This window comes from Mustela nivalis (assembly GCF_964662115.1).
Source record: "Mustela nivalis genome assembly, chromosome: 10".
Classification (NCBI taxonomy): Eukaryota; Metazoa; Chordata; class Mammalia; order Carnivora; family Mustelidae; genus Mustela; species Mustela nivalis.
In genome coordinates, this window is record NC_139029.1 from 49923583 (window position 1) to 49951149 (window position 27567).

The 27567-nt window shown below is 35.8% G+C and overlaps 1 protein-coding gene across 3 annotated transcripts in view; it reads left to right on the forward strand.

The window, feature by feature from the left end:
* EFCAB7 (EF-hand calcium binding domain 7) overlaps nt 1–27567 on the forward strand; it is a 51606-nt gene that overhangs the window by 13847 nt on the left and 10192 nt on the right. For all 3 annotated transcript variants that reach the window (XM_082687845.1, XM_082687846.1, XM_082687844.1), the window contains 4 exons: nt 11966–12107; nt 15389–15498; nt 18209–18366; nt 19048–19181. In XM_082687845.1, coding sequence (XP_082543971.1) covers nt 11966–12107; nt 15389–15498; nt 18209–18366; nt 19048–19181 — 544 coding nt within the window. The remainder of the gene's footprint in view (nt 1–11965; nt 12108–15388; nt 15499–18208; nt 18367–19047; nt 19182–27567) is intronic.

Below are 27567 nucleotides of genomic sequence, written 5' to 3' on the forward strand. Positions count from 1 at the left end.
TATGTGTATGTGTATTATATAAAACACATATGTTATATAACATATGCATATATTGGGTATGATATGTTATATAACATTTGTTTTATATATGTCTATATAACAATTCAAATACAAACATTCTAAAGTAGAAGTGGTTGTCTAAATTTTTTTGAAGACTCCAAATAATTAAATTCCTCATATTTTCAAAATGATGATCGATTCAGCTTGTCAGTTAGATAGCAATCTAAGTCTATGCTAGATCTACTGCTTAGTAATTCTACCTCACCTAAAACTTTAATAATAATATAGAATTGTATGTCAAAACAAATTGTATTCTCTATAGTGTTCCAAGAAATAACACTTTACTGATACATTTAAGTCTTTTGATAAGTAGAATTTTCAAGTTAACCATTTTTAATTTGTGCTTCTTTTCAGCATTTCCTTATACATTGTGAATGAAAATAAGTAAAATTTGTATATGACAAATAATTTCAGTTCTTTTTCCTTTTACTTGAATTTACCTGAATTGGTAGAATATAGCACCACCTTATGCCCTGTGTAAGAATTACAAGCTACTATTTTGTTTCTGCTTTGTATTGTTAAAAACTGTATCACCAGAATTTCTTACACTGTTATTCTAAAACTTTTTCTAAAAACTCAACTCTTTCCATTTTTCTTATAATACTCAAACTGTCAACTTAATCTATAATTCTCTCAAATTGATTTATTTGAATGAGCCAGCCTCTTTATCCATACTTTTTTTTTTTTTTTAAGATTTTATTTATTTATTTGACAGAGATCACAAGTAGGCAGAGAGGCAGGCAGAGAGAGAGAGAGAGAGAGAGAGAGAGAGAGGAAGGGAAGCAGGCTCCCTGCTGAGCAGAGAGCCCGATGCGGGGCTTGATCCCAGGACCCTGAGACCATGACCTGAGCCGAAGGCAGAGGCTTAACCCACTGAGCCACCCAGGCGCCCATACTTTTTTCTTTTAATTCATAGCATTTTCATCTAGGTTCTAGAGGAAAAGCTTTGTGTGATTGGAAGTCTATTTGTTTTTTTGTTTGTTTATTTTTTAAGATTTTATTTATTTGTTTGACAGGCAGAGATCACAAGTAGACAGAGAGGCAGGCAGAGAGAGAGGGGAGGAAGCAAGCTCCTTGCCCAGCAGAGAGTCCGATTCAGGGCTTGATCCCACCCTGAGATCATGACCTGAGCCGCAGGCAGAGGCTTAACCCACTGAGCCACTCAGTTGCCCCTGGAAGTCTATTTGCTTTAAAAGAAATTTAGATGAAATAAGCTCTTTTTTTAAAAATAATTCTGGCAGATCTTAAGAATTTGAATTTGAATGCTTCCTTTTAACAGGAGAGCTACAAATTCTCCTTACTAATGTCATTATTTAGTATTAAAAATAATCTGATTATTACATTGAAGTTTGTTTGATATAAATAATGTGGCATTTGTCTCTCTGTTTATAATAGCTATTGTTCCATCATTTTCCAGCCTTATTAACCATGTATTGTAAAATCTAGGTTGGCTGTTTTTCCAAGGAAACTTATTAATTCCCTTCCTATACTTTTTCTAAAATTGGAATTTAGGAAAGACTTCCAATGATAATGCTTAACTCACTCCCCAGCTAAAGGCATCTCTTATCAGCCCATGGCACTGCCCCCTGAAAGTACAATAAGCACATGGAAAAATTCTTCCATCTTTGAGTTTCCCAAATGTCACATCCTATGGTCACTACCAGCTTACCAGGCAAAGTGCAATATGGGCTTACCTCGTTTTATTTTGATTCATTTTATTGTGCCTCACAGATAGTGCATTCTTTTTAAGTTTTTATTCATTCATTTAAGTAATCTTTATATCGAACATGAGACTCAAATTCACAACCCGAAGATTTAAAATTAGAGTTACACACTCCTCTGAGCCAGTCAGGCTACCTCTGCATTTTTTTGTTTTTTAAAGATTTTATTTATTTATTTGACAGAGTGATCACAAGTAGACAGACAGGCAGGCAGAGAGAGAGTAGGAAGCAGCCTCCCTGCTGAGCAGGGAGTGCAATGTGGGCTCCATCCCAGGAACCTGGGCACCCAGGTGCCCCTAATTTTATCTTAACACTGACTATGACTCAAGCCAAAGGCAGAGGCCTTCACCCACTGAGCCACCCAGGCGCCCCCACCCCTGCATTTTTTTTTTTTAACTGAAGTTTTGTGGCATTCCTATATCAAGCAAGTCTATTGATGCCATTTTTTCAACAGCATTTGCTCACTATGTCTCTATGTCACATTTTCGTAATTCTCAGTATTTTAAACTTTTCATTATTATTATATTTGTTATAATTATCTGTGATCAGTGATTATGACTTGCTGAAAGTTTAAATGATGGTTAGTATTTTTTAGCAATAAAGTATCTTATAATTAAGGTGTGTACATTGTTTTTTAGACATAATGCTAATTATGTCTAAAATTGCACACTTAATAAACAATAGTATAGTGTAAACATAACTAACTTTTCTATGCACTGGGAAACCAAAAAATTTGTTTGACTTGCTTTATTATGATACTCATTTTATTGTGGTGGCCTGGAACCAAACCAGCAATATCTCCGAGGTACACCTCTATTTTTAGTTTGTTTAAACACTTTATGAACTATGGAGGAGGAGGCTGCAACACCCATAATTAAATACAAATTTTCCAGCCACTAAAATCTGCATTTCTTTTTAAGATTTTATTGATTTATTTGAGAGAGAGAGAGAGATTACAAGCAGGGGGTAGGGTAGAGGGAGAAGCAGGCTCCCCACTGAGCAGGGAGCCTGACGGGACTCCATCCCAGAACCCTGGGATCATGACCTGAGTCAAAAGCAGATGCTTAACGACTGAGCCACCCAGGTGCCCAAAATCTGCATTTTTCAATAAGGAACCCAAATAATTGTTTATCCTTTTTTAAAAAGTATTTTATTTATTTATTTATTTGAGGGAGAGAGCGAGAGAAGGAGAGAGAGATAAAGAGGGAGAGCATGAGCAGGGGGAGAGGGAGGAGTAAAGGGAAAAGCAGACTCTCTGATGATTAGGGAGCCCCATGCAGGGCTTGATGCCAGAACCTGGGGATCATGACCTGAGCCAAAGGCAGATGCTTAACCAACTGAGCCACCCAGGTGCCCCTAATTTTATCTTAACACTGTAATATATGGGTAATTCCAAGTAATAATGCTTTCTCATACTTTTTAAGTAATTTCGAACAAGAGATTTTTCTTTCAACATGAGCTTTCTTTAAATACCAGATTTTGAAAAAATCATGCCAGATATTTAAGTGAGGAAAAAGAACAGAATTTTGAATATAGTTGGTAGTTTGGAGAGAGAGCAAGGAGACCTACCTAGGTCCATCTCTGGTTCTGCGATCAAGGAGAATTGTAACAAATACATTTCTTTATTTTTCAGACTTTCCTCAATGAAAGAGAAGTCTGGACTGGATTGATTTTTATACTTCTACCTTAAATATTTTATAATTCTAAACTAGTAATCCTTACCATTCTATATGGGTGACTATAAACATATTCACAAAATATTTTAGATCTAATTCCATTTGATAATGCTATAGTCAAAATTGATTTGAAAGGAAATCATGTTATCTATTTGATGTCAGAATCTTAATTCAAACTCTCAAATGGTAACTTGTCTAAATACTGTGTGAGTATATCTTTCCTTTCTTCTGTGTAACAATTGTCATCTTCCAGGGTCATGTTAATTATACCTCGCCCAATTGGCTTTGAAGAATGTCAGCATCTGTTATTAGTCCTTGATATATTCCCATCCAAGGGATTTACAGGGGGGCTAAATGAAAATCTGTATATACTCTTACTCACCATTAATAGTAGAACTTGAACTTTTGGCTCAAGCCCCTGTTTGAGCCTCATTGAGTTATAAAAAATTTTGAATTTAGTACCCAGAGTATATTTTGTTTTGGAAATATGATCTAATGGTAGAAGCATTGATCCAAAATTCTTAGGCTGTAGACCTAATATTTCTACAAACTCCTTGTAAAATTCAGATTCTATATAACCTCTGGGTACCTTAATTTCTCTGTTTATTAAAATGACTAATTTATATCTACCCCTTACTGCTTCATAGGGATGTTGTTGAAACATCATATATAATGACTCGTTTCTGTCACGGGCAATATACTTACAAAGATGAATTCTAATAATATAAGGTCACATTTTAATTTTTCAGAATTAAAAATACACACATCTTTTATACCCCAAAGGTGTAGCGGTGCTTGTGATTAATGACTGATTGGAAGCTTGAGTAACAGCTCAGCAGTAATGGTAATTTCTTAAAATTCAGTTTAAGAAGAAATCTCCAAAGAAAAGATGAGTATAAAAATGGAAAACTTACATAAGTTGAAAAGTAACGAAAACTAAAATAAAATGAAACAGAGAAAATACATACATCAAAGCTTACAAAGGGCAGTCAATATCTAAACAGTCAAAATAATTTATTAAAATATGTAACAAAAATACCAAGTCTGTAATAGACCTATGAAAATAGAGGTGAATAGGCAGTTGACACAAAAGGAGACAAAGATAATAAGCATATCAGGAAAAGTCCAATCTTGCTAGTAATCAGAGAACTTCAAATTAATGCAAAAGTTGGTACAATACCACTTTATTATATCATTTTATTGCATAAATATAAATTGACACAAAATTGATATAATACTGTATACAAAAATATGTGGAATACTATAATGAATATTTTATGGACCCACACCTTGCTTAAGAAATCATTCCCCACCATCACCCAGTTGTTGGGTTTTTTTAAAAGATTATTTATTTATTATTTTGAGATACAGCATGACCTGAGAGAGGTATAGAAGGAGACGGAGAGAGAATCTCCTGCAGACTCCCCACTGAGCATGAAGCCCGATGCCATGCTCCATCCCAGGACCCCTGAGATCATGACCTAAGCCCAAAACAGGAGTCAAATGCTTAACTGACTGAGACACCCAGTTGCCCCCCACCATCCAGTTTTTTTTTAAATGATAACACTACTGACCAAGTTATGGTAGTGGCAGAATTATTACACTATACATTGTTGGTGGTATTGTAAAATTGGATCACTGTTTTACAAAGCAATATAGTAACATGTCATTAGCCTTAAAAGTGTGCATACTTAAATAAATAAAAATAAAACCTTTAAAAAAAATGTGCATACTTTTGGCCTAGGAGTTCTTTTGAAGGCTATTATTCATGAAAGGAAAAGCATTTAGACATATAGCCTTCATTTTATTATTATTTATACTGATAAGAAATTAGAAATGACCTCGATATCCAACATTTTAGAAATAAGTAATGATATTCCAATTCAATGGATTAATTATAGAACTAGTCAAATTAAAAAAAACTATTACTTAGCAAAATGTTTTTTCTCATTATGGCAAAATATACATAACATAAAATTTACCATTTTAACCATTTTTAAGTGTATGATTCTGTGCAGTAAGTACATTCACATTGTTATGCAACCATCACTACAATTCATATCTAGAACTTTTTCATCATCCCCAGCTGAATCTCTTTACCTATAAAACAATAACTCCCCATTTCTTCCTCTTTCCACTCTTGGCAAATACTGTTCTACTTTCTGTCTCTGAATTTGGCTAATCTGGATACCTCATATAATTAGAATCATACAATATTTGTCCCTTTGTGTCTGGCTTACTTCACATAGCATAATGTCTTCATGGTTTATCCATGTGTAGCATATGTTAGAATTTTATTCCCTTTTAAGGCTGAAGAATATTCCATTGTATGTGCATTCCACATTTTGTTTATCCATTCATTCATCAGTAGACATTTGGATTTTTTTCACCATTCAGCTCTTGAGAATAATGCTGCTATGAAGACGGTTGTACAAATATCTGTTTGATACACATCCACAAATGGAATTGCTGGGTCATGCAGTAATTTCATGTTTAATTTTTGGGGGAACTGACAATCTTTTCCACAATGGCTTCATATTTTACATTCCTACCAGCAACGAACAAGATTTCCATTTCTCTACATCTTTATCAGCACTTATTATTTTCTGGTTTGGGTTTCTTTTTTTTTTTTTCTAATAGCTATCCTATTTGGTATGAAGTGGTAGCTCCTTGTGGTCTGATTTGCATTTCCCTAATATGTTGAGCATCTTTTCATGTGCTTATTAGCCATCTGTTATCTTCTTCAGAGAAATGTGTATTCAAGTCTTGTGACCATATTTTTAATCGAGTTTTTGGGGTTTTGTTGTTTTATAAGAGTTTTTAATATATTCTGGGTATTTAATCCATTTTCAGGTGTATGATTGCAGATATTTTCTCTCATTCTGTGGGCTGCTTTTTCACTGTGTTGATACATTTTCTTCAAGCTCTGTTTTTAATACACATATCTTGTTTAAAAATAAAAATTAGTGCCTTAGAGATGGCACATATCTATACTGAAATATGAATAGATTTTAAGTGTAGGTACTCAATTTTCATATTGAAATTAAATATGGACTTAAGGGAATCAATGTAACCACTATGTAAGTTAAAAAAGAGAATATTATCAGCACCCCAGGAACCCTTGCTCTACCCAATTTTGTCCTGGTTCCTCCCTGTCTTCATCTCCTACTTCATTTCCTTCATTATCCTAGCTCATTCTAGCCATTCTAGTCACATTGCTGTTCTTCTAACACCAGGCACACTCTTACCTCAGAGCTTCTGATAGAGTATTCCCTCTATGTGGAATGCTTTGCTACCCACCATTCCTTTAGCTCATAAAAAGATTGGTCACATGATCCTGGTTGACATAAGTGGATAATTATCACAGATTATAGTACTAAGTAAGCTCTTGGAACACTGAAAAAATAAAATTTTAAAAAATCCCATATGATTCAAATTGAAAAAAAAAAAATCCATTAAAAAAAAAAGTAATATAGCACTCTTCACCCATCTCTTCCACCAGCCCTACATCCACAAAGCTTACTCCCTTGCCTTCTGTGCAGCAAAAATGGCTGCCCTTTCTATAGTCATAGCACATTGTTTTGGTGTCATATCCAAGAGTTGCCAAATCCAATGCCATGAAGCTTTTCTACTATGTTTTCTTCTTAGAATTTTATAGCTTTAGTACTTACATTTAGGTCTTTGATCCATTTTGTGTTAATTTTTGTTAATGGTGTAAGGAATTCAAATTAACTATTTTGCATTTGGATATCCAGGTTTCCCGGCTTCATTTGTTGGCCAGATTATCCTTTCTCCCATTGAATGGTCTGAACATCTTTTTTTTTTTCTTAAGATTTTATTTATTTGGGACGCCTGGTTAAGCCACTGCCTTCGGCTCAGGCCATGATCCCAGAGTCCTGGGATCAAGTCCCATGTTGGGCTTCTTGCTCAGCGGGGAGCTTGCTTCTTTCTCTACCTCTGCCTGCCACTCTGTCTGCTTTGTGCTCCTCTCTCTCTTTCTGACAAATAAATTAAAAAATCTTAAAAAAAAAAAAAAAGATTTTATTTTTGAGACAGAGCATGCGGGCAAGTGCGGGGGAGGTAAAGGGGAAGGGAGTGGGACAAGCAGACTCTGAGCAAAGCATGGAGCCTGACACCGGGCTAGATCTCAAGATCCCAAGACCATGACCTGAGCCAAAACCAAGAGTCGGGGGCTTACCCAACTGAGCTACTCAGGTGCCTCTGGTCTTAGAATCTTTGTTGAAAACTACTGATCATGCATGTAAGAGTTTATTTCTGGGCTATCTATGTATTCCATTGGTCTATATATTTGTCTTTATGCCACTATCACACTGTTGATTATGTAGCTTTGAAGTGAATTTTTAAATTGGGACATGTAAGTTCTCTAACTTTGTTCTTATTTTTCAGTAGCAAATATTTTAGATTAACATTAAATAATAATAATAACAATAAAATAATGTTAATTAGAATATAAAAAGTAAGTTTTTATGTAAGACCCATCTTAGGAAGGATTACATAGAATCCAACTAGGATGATAGAATTATGCAGATTTTTCCCCTATTTCTAAACTTCCAATTTTATATGTATTTTGATGCTATGAATATACGTATTAATAACATAAAATATGAAAATATAAATTATGGAAATAATTATCATTTATATAATAGGAAAATGATATATAAATACATGTTGGGGTTATTTAGCCTTTAAAAAAGTGGGTGTGGGCTCCAAAACTGTTAGAACTTGTACAGGAATTCAGTAAAGTGTCAGGATATAAAATCAATGCACAGAAATCAGTTGCATTTCTAAACAGCAACAGCAAGACAGAAGAAAGAGAAATTAAGGAGTCAATCCCATTTACAGTTGCACCCAAAACCATAAGATACCTAGGAATAAAACTAACCAAAGAGGCAAAGAATCTATACTCAGAAAACTATAAAGTACTCATGAAAGAAATTGAGGAAGACACAAAGAAATGGAAAAATGTTCCATGCTCATGTATTGGAAAAACAAATATTGAGAAAATATCTATACTACCTAAACCAATCTACACATTTAATGCAATCCTTATCAAAATCCCTTCCACTTTTTTCAAAGAAATGGAACAAATAGTCCTAAAATTTATATAGAACCAGAAAAGACCTCGAATAGCCAAAGGAATATTGAACAAGAAAGCCAAAGTTGGTGGTATCACAATTCCAGACTTCAATCTCTATTACAAAGCTGTCATCATCAAAACAGTATGGTACTGGCACAAAAAAAGACACATGGATCAATGGAACAGAATAGAGAGCCCAGAAATAGACCCTCAACTCTATGGTCAACTAATCTTCTACAAAGCAGGAAGGAATGTCCAATGGAAAAAAGACAGTCTCTTCAACAAATGTTGTTGGGAAAATTGGACAGCCACATGCAGAAAAATGTAACTGGGCCATTTCCTTACCCCACACACAAAAATAGCCTCAAAATGGATGAAAGACCTCAGTGTGATACAGGAATCCATCAAAATTTTGAGAAAAACACAGGCAGCAACCTCTTTGACCTCAGCCACAGCAACTTCTTCCTAGAAACGTTGCCAAAAGCAAGGGAAGCAAGGGCAAAAATGAACTATTTGGACCTCATCAAGATCAAAAGCTTTTGCACAAGAAAGAATACAGTCAATGAAACCGAAAGACAACTGAGAGAATGGGAGAAGATACTCACAAATGACATATCAGATAAAGGGCTAGTATCCAAAAATCTATAAAGAACTTATCCAACTCAACACCCAAAGAACAAATAATCCCATCAAGAAATGGGCAGAAGACATAAACAGACATTTCTGCAAAGAAGACATCCAGATGGCCAACAGACACATGAAAAAGTGCTCCATGTCACTTGGCATCAGGGAGATACAAATCAAAACCACAATGAGATATCACCTCACACCAATCAGAATGGCTCAGATTAACAAGTCAGGAAATGACAGGTGTTGGCGAGGATGCGGAGAAAGGGAAACCCTCCTACACTCTTGGTGGGAATGCAAGTTGGTGCAACCACTCTGGAAAACAGCATGGAGATTCCTCAAAAAGCTGAAAATAGAGCTATCCTATGACCCAGCAGTTGCACTACTGGTTATTTACCCTAAAGATACAAACGTAATGATCTGAAGGGACACGTGCTCCCGAATGTTTATAGCAGCAATGTCCATAATAGCCAAACTATGGAAAGAACCTCGATATCCATCAACAGATGAATGGATGAAGAAGATGTGGTATCAATGGAATGCTATGCAGCCATCAAAAGAAATGAAATCTTGCCATTTGCGACGACGTGGATGGAACTACAAGGTATTGCGAAATACGTCAATCAGAGAAAGACAACTATCATGTCATCGCTCTGATAGGAGGAAGTGGAGATGCAATGTGGGGGGTTTGGGGGGTAAGAAAAGAATAAATGAAACAAGATGGGATCTGGAGGGAGACAAACCATAAGAGACTCTTAACCTCACAAAAAAAACTGAGGTTTGCTGGGGGGAGGGTGATCGGGAGAGGGTGGTGTGGTTATGGACATTGGGGAGGGTATATGCTATGGTAAGTGCTGCAAAATGTGTAAACCTGGAGATTCACAGACCCGTACCCCTGGGGATAAAAATATATGTTTATTAAAAAATTTAAAAATTAATTTAAAAAAAAAGTGGGTGTGGGGCACTTGGGTGGCTCAGTCTTTAAGCGTCTACCTTCAGCTCAGGTCATGATCCCAGGATTGTGGGATCAAGCCCTGCACTGGGCTCCCTCCTGGGTGAGGAGCCTGCTTCTTCTCCCACTTCCCCACTTGTGTTCTCTCTTGCTGTGTCTGTCAAATGAATAAATAAAATCTTTTTAAAAAATAATAAATTAACAAAGTGGGTGAGAAGTCATTCTCTGTAAATTATCTTTGTTCTCCCCTTTTTAGTGCCATAGTAAGTAATTCTATAATCAATTCCTAGTGTTTTTTATATATTGTATATAGCTAATGCGTATGGTTTCAGTAGCTTTCTTAATATGATTAAAGTCTTGGGCTTATTATTTAAATATCCTCCCAGATAATTTTTCAAACTCCTTTTTTATTTTTTTTTTTAAGATTTTATTTATTTATTTGACAGAGAGAAATCACAAGTAGATGGAGAGGCAGGCAGAGAGAGAGAGAGAGGGAAGCAGGCTCTCTGCTGAGCAGAGAGCCCGATGCGGGACTCGATCCCAGGACTCTGAGATCATGACCTGAGCTGTAGGCAGCGGCTTAACCCACTGAGCCACCCAGGCGCCCACAAACTCCTTTTTTATAAAGTCATTTCAAAACCTTGTAAATATGTTTGGAATTCATTAGGAATAGAACAGAAATGTTTTATATTATAGGTAGACAAGCCTATAATGATAAATTGAAGGGTATTTTTGTACACATTTATGGCAATGACACAATTTCTCATATCTTCAATGGAGAATTTTTATTTTTTGCATATGGCATCATCTTCGAGTTTTATTTAATTCTAGTTGAGAGCTCCTGGAGCTTTCGGTTTCAACCAGAAGGGATTTGGGTAACCAGAAATAGCAGAAATGATCACATAGAACGTTTTCTCAAAATTGATGTTTTTGAGCATTTTTTTTATATCTGTAAAACTTAATCAGTATTGTTTGGGTTACCTGGGCTTGTAAAGATAATTTTGGTTGTCATATACTTTAACTTTTAAATACAAAGTCATTACTTTTCCTTTTAACATCAGTTTTAGTGGTCCTTAATTATTTTTACCATGTTCCAAGCACTAATCCTGCCCTAATTATCATGGCAGCATTTTTTAAAAAGATTTATTTATTTGAGAGAGAGAGATCGAGTGAGAGAGCACATGAGTGGTGGGAGGGGCAGAGGGAAAGAATCCTCAAGCAGATACCCTGCTGAGTGCAGAGCCTGACTCATTATGGAAAGTGGGGAGGGTCCTTGATCTCATGACCCATGAGATCATGACCTGAGCCAAAACTGAGACCTGGAGGGACACTCAACCAGCTGAGCCACCTAGGTGCCCCTCTAGCACCATTTTAATTTATTACACAGTTTCCATACTTCCCTCACTCTCATGAACTTTGTCTTTCTTCTTTTTTCCATGATTTCTTTTCCTAGCTTTTCATAAACTCTGCTAATCCTTCAAGATATGGTTCATAGATTGCCCTCTCCGTTTACATCGATGCCCAAGCACCACCCCCCATCAGTCAGGCACTATTGAATACCTACAGTGTGCCAGGCATTATTTTAGGAACTAGAGTTATTATTTTGCACGTGATTATTTTCTTGTTCTAACCGTGTACTACTGTCAATTATAATTGGATTATGTTAGGTTGGTTTTCTGTTTGTTTTACCTCTTAAGGATATCGCAGATTCCTGGAGATCAGTGCTATATTTGACATTTCTTTTATATCCTCCTCAGTTTTTCTTTATTATTCTGCATGCTAGAAACATTTACTAAGTATTTGAAAAAAAATTTTTTTCCCTTCATTTCAGGAGTGGCAATGTGTACAGTCAAAAGGTTGCTTTTTCTTAGAAGAAGATGGTGAAATCATTAGTCATCAATATAGGATGCAAATAGCTCAGAGATCCATGGTTTATCTAACAATTAAACCATTAAACCTGAGTCAAGTTGAAGGCAAGTTTTAAGTTTTTCATGTATTTTTAAAATCTCAATTTATGCCCTCTTTGAAAATATTTATGTAGATATTTGGTAGCCTTAGTAAAGAAAATAGTCTACCTAAGAAACATAGTTACATATACTTCAAGAAAGAATTAGTTTATATTTGGACTATGTTATCATATTTTGCAAAGTATTTAAGTTGTTTTTTGTTATGTTTAAAGCATGTTATATTTTAATTCATTTAAAAGCAGAACAAAGTGTACACTGGTTTCCTCATGACATAGAATTCGCTTTATTTACTAATTTTTAGCTTTTCCATTTGTGAATTTTTAAAATTCATATGTTTAAGAGAAGTTTTATAGGAACATAATTTGTGCCAATATGAGCTGCAAACAACCTTTATTAATCTTTGCATTCATGGTAATATTGTTTTTTTGTATTTAAATGTTAGGTACAAATTAATCTCCTAGTGTCTGAAATGGTTATTGTATTTTTAATTAGTGAAAATGTCTATAAGGGTACTTTCCCTAGATATCCTTTTAATGTTGATTATTCTAAATATCAATTTTTATTTTTATTTTATTATGTTTACATAATAAGAAAATACTTACTTTATAACTAGATGAATCTTCCCCATTCTGTTCTTTTTTCTTCCTAAGGTAGAGATTATAAAAGTTTTTACTGTGTATCTTATGAGATACTTAAAACATTTGGTGGTTGATGCTTTTAAGTGACAATTACAATTATCACTTTTTTAGATAAAAGTATCAAGATAGGCCTGCATATTCAATGCAGATGTTAATTCTCCATATTCTTATGAAGGAGATCCTTTATTCAATAATTTATCAGTTACCAATTGAGGGCTTTATATATCAAATATCATTTTAGGTGTTTAGGATACATAAGAGTACAGGTACAACAACAACAGAGTACAAAAAAGACAAAACTTCTTGCCCTTATGAACTTACATTCTAGTGGGGGAAACTAATAATAAATAATAAACATAATAAATAGTAAATGGTAGGGCATATTAGAAAGTGACAAGTCCTATGGGAAAATAGAGAGGGATAAGGCATTGTGAAACCTGAGGGAATATGAGTTGCCATTGAAATGGAGTGGTTAGTGTATACTTCATTAAGAAGCTGACCTTTGAGCAAAGACTTTGAAAGAGGTGTAACAATTATCAACTGCTATATAACAAATTACCCCAAAACTCAGTGGCTTAAAACAATTACTAGTTATTCACTAGTAAGCAGGTTTGCTAAATAGTTATTTTGTTTTGAGTTGTGCTTTGTTTTTTTCTGTAGGACTCACTCATGCATCTGTGATCAGCTGCAGGTTAGGTCATTGCTGGCTTTACTGGTCTTGGCTAGTCTATGTGAGGTCTCAGCTGGGACAACTGGACTCTGCCCCATTTAATCTCTTACCTTTTAGTGAGTTAGCCTGGACTTGTTCTCTTCATGTAACAGGGATCTCAAAGAAAAAGCAGAAGCACTTAGGGCTTCCTGAGGCTTTTGCTACATTCTGTTGTTCACAGCAGGTTATAAGCAAGTCCAGATTTATAACATAGAGAACTAGACTTTTCTCTTGTTGGAGGAGCTGCAAAGTTGCATTGTAATGTGCTGTGAATATAGAGAGGGTAGCCATTTCTGTTGTCTTCCACAGAAGGCAAGGGAGTAAGTTTTCTGGATATAGGGCTGGTGGAAAGGATGGGTGAAGAGTGGTAGGTGGCCAAGCGTTCCACATAGAGGGGATACTCTAATCAGATGCTCTGAGGTGAGAGTGTGACTGGTGTTAGAAGAATAGCAAGGTCACTAGAATGGCTAGAATGAGCTAGGAGAATGAAGGAATAAAGCAGGAGATGAAGACAGGGAGGAACCAGGACAAAATGGGGTAGAAATGATTTTGTTTGTTGGTTTGTTTTTGCCATAATAAAGACTCGGGCTTCTGAGAGAAATGAGGAATGTTAGGAGGATTTTTCCCGTGGCTGCCCTCATGATTTTTTCTTTATCTTTAATTTACAACTGTTTGAATATATGTCTAGGTACTTTTGTTTTTCTCGTTGATGCTGTTATTGTGGAGTGTGTTTGTATTTATTCTGCTTGGATTTTTGACTTACTGTCTTTCATTATTTTTAGAAAAATTTTCCACTTTTATTTCTTCAAATATTTCTTCTGCTCTTTCTTTTCTTTTTCCATTTATATGGTGCCTGACATCTAGTCTGCCATGCTGCACTACAGATAGGCCAGTGCTTGCATCTCCTCTCTTCCTGGAAGGGTGTGCCTTTTCTTGGATTTCATACTACTTGGTTACCCTGGGACCTCAGCTCTGATGAGTTCAAGGAATAAGAAATTATGATTTATGTACTGTTTCTTATTGTTAGGGTAGGAGCAACATTAATCCAACTCTCAACTCCATGAGAGGATTTTGAGTAGAGATCGTACATAACCTGACATATTTTAACAAAAGCAATCAGGTTGCTATATTGGAAATAGATTGAAGGGTACCCAAGTGCATGTAAGGGGTCCAGCTATGATGCTATTATAGACTTATAGGAAGGTACTGCTGATACTTTGAATCAGAAATGTAGAAGTGGTAAGAAGTGGGTATCCTGGATATATTTTGAAGGCTAAACCACAGGATTTCCTGAAGACTGGCTATCATATGCAGGAGAAGAAAAAAGTTAAAGATGATTTCAAGATTTTTGGCTTGATTGGAAGTATAGCAACTGGAGGATGAATTACTATTTACTGAGACTGAGAAAGAATATAGATGGACAGTTGCTTTTTTTTAAGGGGTTGGAGAAGGTCAGTTTTAGACATAGAAGTTCAAGTGGAAATGTCAAATAGGCAGTTGATTATATGGGTCTAAAGTTCAAAGAAAAGGTTCCAGTTGAAGATGTAAATTATGGAGTTGCCAGCACATAGGTGGGGTCTAACATCTTTTCCCCCAGTGCCTTTCCATAGGTAAGCTAGTGCTTGAATATCATCTCTTGGAAAGGGTTTGTTTTTCCTTGGATTTCAGGCCTTGCAACCTCAGCTTTCTGATAAATTTAAGAAAAGTTCTGATTTTTAGAAAGTAAGTATAGACAATATTTCTAGCAAGGTCCCTGTATATAGTTATAGATGTTGTGATGTTTCTATATAAAAAAGGGTTATGTATTTCTATATAAAAACGGGTTATGTATTTCTTTAAAAAAAAAATCTAAAGGGGAAAGAAACCACCAGCTTCTATTTACATAGGAAAGAGTAAGTAGTAATTGCTTATTTTAAGATGTTTGGGTTTTTTGTTTCTAGGAAAACCATCCCCTTGGATATCAGTTGATACTGCCTTATATATTCTTAAGGAAAATGAGAGTCAAGCAAATCTACAACTCATGTGTTTTACTGAACTACGAAATAGAGAAGTATACATATTTATTTCCTAATGTTTAATTTGAAAATAAAATATGATCTCAAGTTTGGGGAAAATAGTAGTTTTTCTATATTTGTTTTTAATTTTTGTATCTTCCCCTCCAGTTAGGGTATATACATTACTTAAGCACTATGCATATTATATATCTCATTAATTGTGTTGGATTTTTTTCTTGTTTGCTGAGATTAAGAACTAAGGATTGATTAGTAGTCTTGGCTTCATAACTTATAAGTTGTATGACATTTTACTTCACTTTCTTCTTCTCTAAATGCCCAGATGACTCACATGTGAACATTTTTTTTTATATGCAATGAAAATTATTGATGCCAGTGGATTTTTTCCCTAAATATAAGCAATTCAAGACTTTGGAAAAGTTGCTTTAGATGTTTGTCTTTCTTATAATCCTACTGCAAAAAAGAAAAACTTCAAGATTACTATCCTCAGGCTTGACTCATGGGTTCAAAAATAGATTGATCTGAAGGAATGCTTTTAAATGATTTTATATGTTGCCTGTGGGGTTGTTCTGATCTTTCCTAATTATATATTTACTCAGAGGCCAAATATGTGAGGCAGATACATAAATGTGGCTATTTATTTTATGAGGACTACAAAATACATCTGCTACACAACAACAGGAATAATACTATTCAAGGGCTTACTGCAGTATCATATTTAATCTTTATATAGGTCCAGCGGCAGACAAACATTTCCCTGATGGAATGTTGTATAAAAGTCTTTATTGTAGGCTTCCTAACAGGCAAGAATAGTTATAGGCAAGAAACAAATAAAATGACAGAAGCTAATGTTTTGATGAAACTCTTCTTCAGAACTGACTACAAAGTTAAGTTCAAGATAAAGCATTGTCTAAAACAATAGCTTTTCCCATTTTGTTTTGGATAAAATTGCTTTCTTATGATATTGCATGTATAAAAATGTTAGTACATAGCAAGCCTGTAATAAACTTTGAATGAGTTTCTATTTACCTTTTTACTATATCGGCTTCTGTTTCTCTGTAATGTGTCATATTTACAAAAGATTTTTAGCTTGGGCGCCTGGGTGGCTCAGTGGGTTAAGCCGCTGCCTTCGGCTCAGGTCATGATCTCAGGGTCCTGGGATCGAGTCCCGCATCGGGCTCTCTGCTCAGCAGGGAGCCTGCTTCCCTTCCTCTCTCCCTGCCTGCCTCTCTGCCTACTTGTAATCTCTCTCTGTCAAATAAATAAAATCTTTAAAAAAAAAAAAAAAAAAAGATTTTTAGCTTTAGTTTTAGTTTCACAATTTTCTTTAAGCAAAGTTTTGTGCCCATGAAAGACTTTCCATTTGCCATCCACCGTGGCAGCTCAAGATTATATGTGGAGATAGGGAAATTATCAGGATAACATGTATTAGGAAACAGCAGGAACTGCTTCTCACTCCTAGATATCAGCCTAAATCTGACCAGTTTATAAGATTATGGTTTCCCAAGGAGGGATTTGGTCAATCGTTAGGCTTCAAAATGACCTGACCCTAGTTTTACTGGATTACTCTTGTATCGAGATAGAATGTTGTTACTTTAGAATGATTATGGTTCTGCTGACTTGTGAGAGCAGAAATAGGGCTGATCCCAGAATTCATATAAGCAACTTTATTTTGTGTATGAGTCCCCAGGATGATCTAAAATACATCTGCATTTTGGAAGTTTTTGGATACAATCCTGGGTAGAATTCCCTAAGGCGATTCTGTGCTGAAGGGCAAATAGCTGTTTGCTTGCTATTATACACCATGAGAAATGCTTAATGTATTTGACAGAGATAACCCCTAGGTTTTATAAGTAGCCGTTTGGTTCCAGAACACACCTAGAAGTTCCATAGAGAGATGCCATTATACTTTCTTTTATGAAACAGAAGAATAAAATGTTTCCCATACAAATGTCCTGGCACTCATAAATATACTGTGATGGAAAAGAATTTTGTGTAAGGTAGGTTTATCTGGGATTCTACCATCTTGTTTTATAGTCCATATTATATAAATGATAGTAGAATTCCAGTGCTTCTGTCTACATAATTTCACTCTTACAAATGTGGCTAGTTCATATAAATAGTGAACTCTTGAAATATTTTTAATTTCGGTAATTGAAATCTAATTTACAAATCACATATTTTTGTTTCGAATATTTTGTTTTGAATCAAACTAGGGAATTGTGACTGAAAAATTATTCTAAGATCTCTGCTTTCTGTTGAAGATAATTGCATCACAAACATTTTTGAAGATTAGTGAGGAAGATTGAGAAATTATGTAACTTCTTACTACTATACTGTTAGGCATTTGTTTTTAAAATATATTATGAACTACATCTAATGGTCTTGTGCCAGGGCTACCATTAACAAAAAGTTTTTTTTTAAGATTTTATTTATTTATTTGACAGAGAAAGACACAGTGAGAGAGGGAACAGAAGCAGAGGGAGTGGGAGAGGGAGAAGCAGGCTTCCTGCCCAGCAGGGACCCTGATGTGGGGCTCAATCATAACCTGAGCTGGAGGCAGGCATTTAACAACTAAGCCACCCAGGCTCCCCCATAAAAAGATTTTGAAGCCTGTAAAAGATTAACAGAAGCATAATAGAGTTGGTGAATATCGATAAATTACTTTTAACACTTCTCTTTCAGAAGAAAGATCAAAAGTTAGTAAGATTCATGGTGGTTGTTGTTTTCTAATTCTTTTGAGAAAAGGTGTTTGGGTGGACTGGAGAACTAGGACCTGGAATTTATTGGTTAATCCCTTCCACAACTGGCTGTAGGCTGAAGAAAGAAATAAAACCAATAACTGAAGAGGCCCAACTTGTGTATAGAGATGAAACAGGGGAATTATCTCTTACAAAAGAATTTAGGTAAGTTTTGTTTATTAAGGCTAGAACTATAACATCTAAACAGGTTATAGATCAATAGCCTGTCTTCCATCCTTTCCTTTGGCCAGCCAAGACCCCTAGATTCGAATTCAGTAACTCAACTCACTCACTGGGCATTTGAAAATTATTTTCCATTCACAGATCTGGGATTGCCTTTCATTTCTGGGTTGCATTTAGCAAGTCAACTTTAGTTGCCTTTCATTTCTGGGTTGCATTTAGCAAGTCAACTTTAGTTGCCTTTCATTTCTGGGTTGCATTTAGCAAGTCAACTTTAGTCACACATCTACAGATTTCTACCTGACTAGGTAGGCACTGCCTTGGAAATAGATCCTGCTAGTTGCTCTGTTAATTTAGATAACTATCAAATATGAAATCCAAATATTTAGGTGGCTCTCTCATCCCCTAGATAGATATAATAACATTAGGTAGAAGAAGAAGAGAGTAGATTGGAGAAAGGGGAAGAAAAGGAGGGTATTACTATTCATTAAGGTCCTACTATGTGTTGAGATATGGTTGTTTCAGAAGCTTGTTTATCTCAAGTAGACTTAGTAAGAAATATATCTGGGTACATTTAGTTTTAAAAAATTGTTTAATGCCTTGATATTACTTCATTTTAGTCTAGTTGTCTTGAAGACAAATAATTTCTTATTTTTGTAATTTTAGGTCAACTTTATTAGATATATTTGAAGTAATTGATTTAGATGGAAATGGTCTTCTAAGCCTTGAAGAATATAATTTTTTTGAATTGAGAACAAGTGGTGAGAAATGTGATGAAGATGCTTGGGCTGTCTGCCGTGGTAAGCACTTGTCTTTTTCCTTTTTTTTTTTTTTTTTTTTTAAGATTTTATTTATTTATGTGAGAGAGAGAGAGTACACAAGTAAGAGGAGGGAGAGGGACAAGCAGACTTTGTTCTGAACACCAAACCTAATGTGGAGCTTGATCCTGTGACCCTGAGATCATGACATGAGCCGAAATTAAGTCAGCCACTTAACTGACTGAGCCACCCTGGTACCCTGCACTTTTCTTTTTCTTAGTGGATACATAAAAATATGTAGTGTCTTTTCATTCTTAAGAAGTAAAATGTTAAACTTCTCCATAGAATATTATTAGGGCAATTAGGACAGTTAAAAAGTAATAGCATTGAGGGGTGCCTGGGTGGCTTAGTCAGTTAAGCTTCTACTTTTGGCTCAGGTCATGATCCCAGGGTCCTGGGATAGAGCCCCACGTTGGGCTCCCTGCTCAGAGGAGATCCTGGTTCTTCCTCTCCCTCTGCCTGCCCTTACTCCCCATACTCATGCTCATGCTCTCCCTCTCTCTCTAATAAGTAAAATCTCTTTTTTTTTTTTAAAGTAGTAACATTGTTTGTAGACCATAAAAACATAAACATTTATTTTCCTTAGATTGATAGTTGGTATAGTATTTAAGTTAAAATATCAATTACTTAAATATAATTTCATTTTTAGCCTATGCTCTTTGGAGCTTAGAATGGAAAAAAAATTTGTCCCAGCTCTTGATAATAATGGGACTGAAGTGGTTGAGAGCCCCGAATTGTGCCCAGGACAGGGCATCAAAGAACTAACAGGCTAGAGTTTTACTAAAAATTAAGCAGTTTCCAGAAAGTTCCTTTTTTTTTTTTTTAAGATTTTATTTATTTATTTGAGAGAGAGAGAGACAAGATAGCAAGAGAGAGAAGATGAGCAGAGAGGAGAGGGAGAAGCAGTCTCCCCATTGAACAGGGGGGAGAAAGTACATCCTTGGAGGTATGGACACCAAAAATACCAAGGTAGGCAAAGAAAAATACTGAGGATGAGACAAATTCTGTTATCTCTTAGGAGAAGTCTGGGAAGAGAGGAGGACTTACATATTTAAGCCAAGGACTGAAAGATCAAAGGGGAAAACCAAAAAGCCATAGCCAGCTATAGATCACTGAATAAGAAAACCAGAATGCATTCAGAAGACAGATTAACTCACATATTGGTATCACTGGGGTAGTAATGTGTCCTACTCCTTTGGTTCTTAAGACGGTTTAAGGTTGGCAAAGTCAGTGAGCCAGGTGGGATTCTTATAAATCTGTCTATCTAAACAGCAAATAAAGTAGAAATATTAATAGAAAGATTTTCAAAAATATATATTTTTTTTTCTGTGAAGACTTTATTTGACAGAGAGATAGAGTCAGAGAGCACAAGCAGAGGGAATGGCAGAGGAAGAGGAAGAATCAGGCTCCCCACTGAGCAGGGAGCCCCAACTGCAGGGCTTGATCCCAAGATGCTGAGTTCAGGACCTGATCTGAAGGCAGATGCTCAGCCATCTGAGCCACTCAGGCGTCCCACATAAATATATCTTTTTAACTGGAAGTTTATGTAATATAATCAGGAATAAGAAATACATGTTGGTTTATACTATTAAACTTTGAATAACAAGATTGATAATACACAGAATAGTTTTAGGAAGATATAATCATCTTGCAACTTTAATGATACAATCTTTTGATTATTGTTGGCACTAGAGCACATTCAATAAGAGTGAATCATAATTAGGATTTTCTTAGGGTAAAGTTTTTGATGAATAAAATTTTAGTTTCATAATTGGGGGAGCCTAGCTGGCTCAGTCAGTTAAACATCTGACTTTTGATCTCAGCTCAGGTCTTTGTCTTAGGGTCACGAGCTCAGGCCCTGCTTGAAACCTCCTTAAAAAAAAATAATAATAGGGGTGCCTGGGTGGCTCAGTGGGTTAAGCCTCTGCCTTCGGCTTAGATTATGATCCCACGGTCCTGGGATGAGCCCCACCTTAGGCTCTCTGCTCAGCAGGGATCCTGCTTCCTCCTCCCTCTCTGCCTGCCTCTCTGCCTACTTGTAATCTTTGTCTGTCAAATAAATAAATACAATCTTTTAAAAAATAATAATAATTTAATTGGTAGAATGATAGTTAACATTTTTTTTTGAAAATTTACCATATACCAGTTGGAAGTACTTCTTTTGTTTTTTTGTTTTTTTTTTAAGAGAAGTGGGGGGGGGGGCAGAGGGAGGAGGAGAGATAATCTTAAGCAGGCTCCACACCCAGCACAGAACCCATTGCAGGGCTCAACCTAACAACCGTGATATCATGATCTGAGGTGAGATCATGACCTGAGCCAAAATCAAGAGTCAGATGCTTTACCAACTGAGCTACCCAGGTGCCCCCAGTTGGAAATACTTCTATACATCAACTCTCTGAGGTATATCCTATTATTTCTTATTTTACAAATAAGGAAAACAGAATCAAAGACAGTAAGTCATCTGATCAAACAGCAAGAAAATTTCACAGCTGAGTTTCTCATCCAGGCAATTAAATACCAGAACCTTAAATCCCCTGCTATAAAAAAAGTCCCCAGGGCTCCTGGGTGGCTCAGTGGGTTAAGCCGCTGCCTTCGGCTCGGGTCATGATCTCAGGGTCCTGGGATCGAGTCCCGCATCGGGCTCTCTGCTCAGCAGGGAGCCTGCTTCCTTCTCTCTCTCTCTGCCTGCCTCTCTGCCTACTTGTGATCTCTGTCTGTCAAATAAATAAATAAAATTAAAAAAAAAAAAAAAAAGTCCCCAAGTCTGGTTGACTTAAAAAATGATTTAGAGGGGATTCTCCTTCACCAGTGTTAATAATACTGAAAAGAATTAGGCTTTTTAAGTTCTAAAAATTTTTGTTTTTCTAATCATACATAATATTAATTTTATCTATCCTCCTTGATAATATGAATCTGTGTTATTTATCTGTAAGATAATAAACTTTTTAAACTTAAAAGTACCTTTATTTTTATTATTTTTTAATAGACTTTATTTTTAGAGTAGTTTTAGGTTTATAGTAAGGATTCACTAGATCTCTCATATATTCTTTTTCCACCCTCTACGAATTTCCCCTACTTTTAACATCTTGCATTACTTTGATACAATTGTTAGAATTGATGAACCAATACTAATGCATTTTTACTAACTAAAATCCATAGCTTATATTAGGGTTATATTGTACTGTACAGTTCTCTGGATTTTAGCAAATATATAATGTCATGTACCTGCCATTTATAGTATCATACAGAGTAATTTCATTGCCTTAAAAATCCCTTGTGTTCTAGCTACTCATGTATCTATTCATCCCTTCAAACCCCTGGCAAAACCACTGATCTTTTTACTGTCTCTACAGTTTTGCCTCTTCCAGAGTGCCTTGTTGGAGTATCATATAGTATGTAGCCTTTACAGACTGGCTTCTTTCACTTAGCAGATGTATTTAGATTTCTTTTTTTGACTTGACAGCTCAGCGCTTAGCGCTAAGTAATAATTCTATTGTATGAAGGTACTATAGTTTGTTTATTCATTCACCTATTAAAAGACACGTTGGTTATTTTGAATTTTTGGTAATTGTGAATGTAGCTGCTATTAATATTCATGGGCAGGGGTGCCTGGGTGGCTCAGTCAGCTGGTTAAGCATCTGCCTTCTGCTCAGGTCATGATCCCAGGGTCCTAGGACTGAGCCCTTCATTGGACTCCCAGCTCAGCAGGGAGCCTGCTTCTCCCTCTCCTGCTCCCCCTGCTTGTGTTCTCTGTCTGTCAAATAAATAAGTGAAATCTTTAATAACAAAAATACTTACGTGCATATTTTTGTGCATGTATAGTTTTCAACTTGTTTCAATTCATTTCAATTCATTGATTGCTGGTACAATAAAACTATGTTTAATTTTGAAAGAACTGCCAAATTGTCTTCCAAACTGGCTGTCCCATTTTGTATTTCCACCAGGAATGAATGAGCATCTGCATTTGGTGGTGTTAGTTTTTTGGATTTTAGCCTAGAATATAGGTGTGTATCTTGTTGCTTTAATTTGCAATTCCTTAATGACACATGATCTTCTCATATGCTTATTTACCATCTATCTCTTGTTTGGTGAGATGTCTATCAGATCTTTTGCCCATTTTTTGATTGAGGTGTTTTTTCTTTTCATATGTTATGCTTTTGGATTGTGTGCTTTTGGTGTTGTATCTAAAAACACATAGCCAAACACAAGTCACCCAAATTTTCTCCTGTTATCTTCCAGAAGTTTTATAGATTTGTGTTTTGGGTCTGTGACCCATTTTAGTTGATTTTTGCGACATATGTAAGGTCTTTGTCTATATTTATTTTTTTACTTGTGGATATCCAGTTGTTTTAGCACCATTTATTGATAAAACTATCCTTTTTCCAAATAAAAAATAAATAAAATAAACAAAAACAAAAACTATCCTTTTTCCCTTTAAATTGACTTTGCTCCTTTGTCAAATATCAGTTCACTATATTTGTGTGGGTCTTTTTCTGGTTTCTCTGTTTTGTTCCACTGATCTATGTGCCTAATTTTTTTGCCATTGTCACACTGTCTTGAATACTATATAGCTTTAAAGAAAATCTTATTGTTGGGTATTAATGAATTTATAAAAAGGTAATGGAGGATTGAGAATTTTAAGTTTTAAAAGTAGATTACTTATTGATAGTCTCTATAGTATAGTATCTATATATATTTTTCTTGGAAGTAATAATTTTGTTGTATTGATATCAATTATTTTTTTCATCTTACTTTATTACATTATAGCTCCAGCCCCCAGTTTGATGGCTACCATTTTTTTAAAAGATTTTATTTATTTATTTGACAGACAGAGATCACAAGTAGGCAGAGAGGCGGACAGAGAGAGAGGAGGAAGCAGGCTCCGTGCTGAGCAGAGAGCCTGATTCCGGGCTCAATCCCAGGACTACCTGAGGTGAAGGCAGAGGCTTTAACCCACTGAGCCACCCAGGTGCCCTGATCATTACCATTTCTATGACCTAATTTAATCTACATTTACTTTTTTTCTTGCAGAAGTTCTTTGCACTTTCCAAATTCTATAAATTATTAATCTAGTAATACCATTAATCAATTATACTACTATTAAACTACTAATCAGTTTTAAATTGTTATGTTTCTGCTGCTTTTTTCACAATAATGCATCCAAAAGAGATATCTTACGTAAGGAATACCTATTTTCCTTGGGTATATTACAGTTGGAAGCTGGAAAATAAAATCTTTCTTATTGTAGGGCAGTTAACAGAATATAAGCCAAGGTGAGTAGTTGTTTGTTATCCATATAATAGACAAATTCAGGAATGATACATGTGTAGATATTTCTAGGTGAATTTAGTTTTACTTACAAATAATGTTAAAATGGATATACGTAGATTTATTTGTCTGGGACATTCATAGAACCGAAAGTGTTTCCCATTATCTGACAGTTTTTTAAGGACCAAAGGGCAATTTGGTTAAAATTAGAGTAGTTAGGCATATAGCAGTCTCCTTAAACCTGGCACCATCCACATCTCCCTTTTTGACACACCAGTAGTTTAGGAGGTATTACATCATATTCATCCAGGTTCTCCTGTGTTTAGGTGGCAAACATATATGAAGCATTTTAATTTTTAAAAATATGTATCAGTATATACTCTAGATAAGCAAGCAGGTTGGGACTTACCCAGAAAAATGACAATTTCCTTATGATTCAAATCATGAACTATGATGGTGCTTTGTGCTGAGTTGTGGGAAACTGAAATGATAATTCACTAGCATTTTTTTTTTTTTAATTTCTTTTCAGTGTAACAGTATTCATTCTTTTTGCACCACACCCCGTGCTCCATGCAATACATGCCCTCTCCAATATCCACCACCTGGATCCCCTAACCTCCCGCCCCCCCCTTCAAAACCCTCAGATTGTTTTTCAAGAGTCCATAGTCTCTCATGGTTCACCTCCCCTTCCAATTTCCCTCAACTCCCTTCTCCTGTCCATCTCCTCTTGTCCTCCATGCTATTTGTTATGCTCCACAAATAAGTGAAACCATATGATAATTTACTTTCTCTGGTTCACTTATTTCACTCAGCTTAATCTCTTCCAGTCCTGTCCACATTGCTACAAAAGTTGGGTATTCATCCTTTCTGATAGAGGCATAATACTCCGTAGTGTATATGGACCATATATCTTCCTTATCCATTCGTCCATTGAAGGGCATCTTGGTTCTTTCCACAGTTTGGCGACCATGGCCATTGCTGCTATAAACATTGGGGTACAGATGGCCCTTCTTTTCACTATATCTGTATCTTTGGGGTAAATACCCAGTAGTGCAATTGCAGGGTCATAGGGAAGCTCTATTTTTAATTTCTTGAGGAATCTCCACACTGTTCTCCAAAGTGGCTGCACCAACTTGCATTTCTACCAACAGTGTAAGAGGGTTCCCCTTTCTCCACATCCTCTCCAACACACGTTGTTTCCTGTCTTACTAATTTTGGCCATTCTAACTGGTATAAGGTGGTATCTCAATGTGGTTTTAATTTGAATCTCCCTGATGGCTAGTGATGATGAACATTTTTTCATGTGTCTGATAGCCATTTGTATGTCTTCATTGGAGAAGTGTCTGTTCATATCTTCTGCCCATTTTTTGATATGATTATCTGTTTTGTGTGTGTTGAGTTTGAGGAGTTCTTTATAGATCCTGGATATCAACCTTTTGTCTGTACTGTCATTTGCAAATATCTTCTCTGATTCTTTGGGTTGCCTCTTTGTTTTGTGACTATTTCCTTTGCTGTGCAGAAGCTTTTGATCTTGATGAAGTCCCAAAAGTTCATTTTTGCTTTTGTTTCCTTTGCCTTTGGAGACATATCTTGAAAGAGGTTGCTGTGGCTGATATCAAAGAGGTTATTGTCTAAGTTCTCCTCTAGGATTCTGATGGATTACTGTCTCACATTGAGGTCTTTTATCCATTTCAAGTTTATCTTTGTGTACGGTGTAAGAGAATGGTCGAGTTTCATTCTTCTACATATAGCTGTCCAATTTTCCCAGCACCATTTATTGAGACTGTCTTTTTTCCACTGTATATGTTTTCCTGCTTTGTCGAAGATTATTTGACCATAGAGTTGAGGGTCCATATCTGGGCTCTCTGCTCTGTTCTTCTGGTCTATGTGTCTGTTTTTATGCCAGTACCATGCTGTCTTAGTGATCATAGCTTTGTAGTAAAGCTTGAAATCAGGTAACGTGATGCCCCCAGTTTTATTTTTGCTTTTCAACCTTTCCTTAGTGATTTGGGGTCTCTTCTGATTCCATACAAATTTTTGGATTATTTGCTCCAGTTCTTTGAAAAATACCGGTGGAATTTTGATCGGAATGGCATTAAAAGTATAGATTGCCCTAGGCAGTAGAGACATTTTAATAATGTTTATTCTTCCGATCCAAGAGCATGGAATGGTCTTCCATCTTTTTGTGTCTTCTTCAATTTTTTTCATGAGACTTCTGTAGTTCCTTGAGTACAGATCCTTTACCTCTTTGGTTAGGTTTATTCCCAGGTATCTTATGGTTCTTGGTGCTATAGTAAATGGAATCGATTCTCTAATTTCCCTTTCTGTATTTTTATTGTTAGTGTATAAGAAAGCCACTGATTTCTGTACATTGACTTTGTATCCTGCCACATTACTGAATTGCTGTATGAGTTCTAGTAGTTTGGGGGTGGAGTCTTTTGGGTTTTCCATATAAAGAATCATGTCATCTGCGAAGAGAGAGGGTTTGACTTCTTCATTGCCAATTTGGATACCTTTTATTTCTCTTTGTTGTCTGATTGCTGTTGCTAGGACTTCTAATACTATGTTGAACAAGAGTGGTGAGAGTGGGCATCCTTGTCGTGTTCCTGATCTCAATGGGAAGGCTGCGAGCTTTTTCCAATTGAGGATGATATTTGCTGTGGGTCTTTCATGGATAGATTTTATGAAGTTCAGGAATGTTCCCTCTATCCCTAAACTTTGAAGTGTTTTAATCAGGAACTGATGCTGAATTTTGTCAGATGCTTTTTCTGCATCAATTGAGAGGACCATGTGAATCGTCTCTCTTCTTTTATTGATTTGTTCTATCACATTGATTGATTTGCGAATGTTGAACCATCCTTGTAACCCAGGGATGAATCCCATCTGGTCATGGTGGATAATCTTTTTAATGTGCTGTTGGATCCTGTTTGCTATCACTAGTATGTTTTGAGCCATTTTCATTCCTTTTTTTTTTTTTTAACTTTTTGAAAATTTTTTATAAACATATAATGTATTAGCCCCAGGGGTACAGGTCTGTGAATCGCCAGGTTTACACACTTCACAGCACTCATCATAGTACATACCCTCCCCAATGTCCATA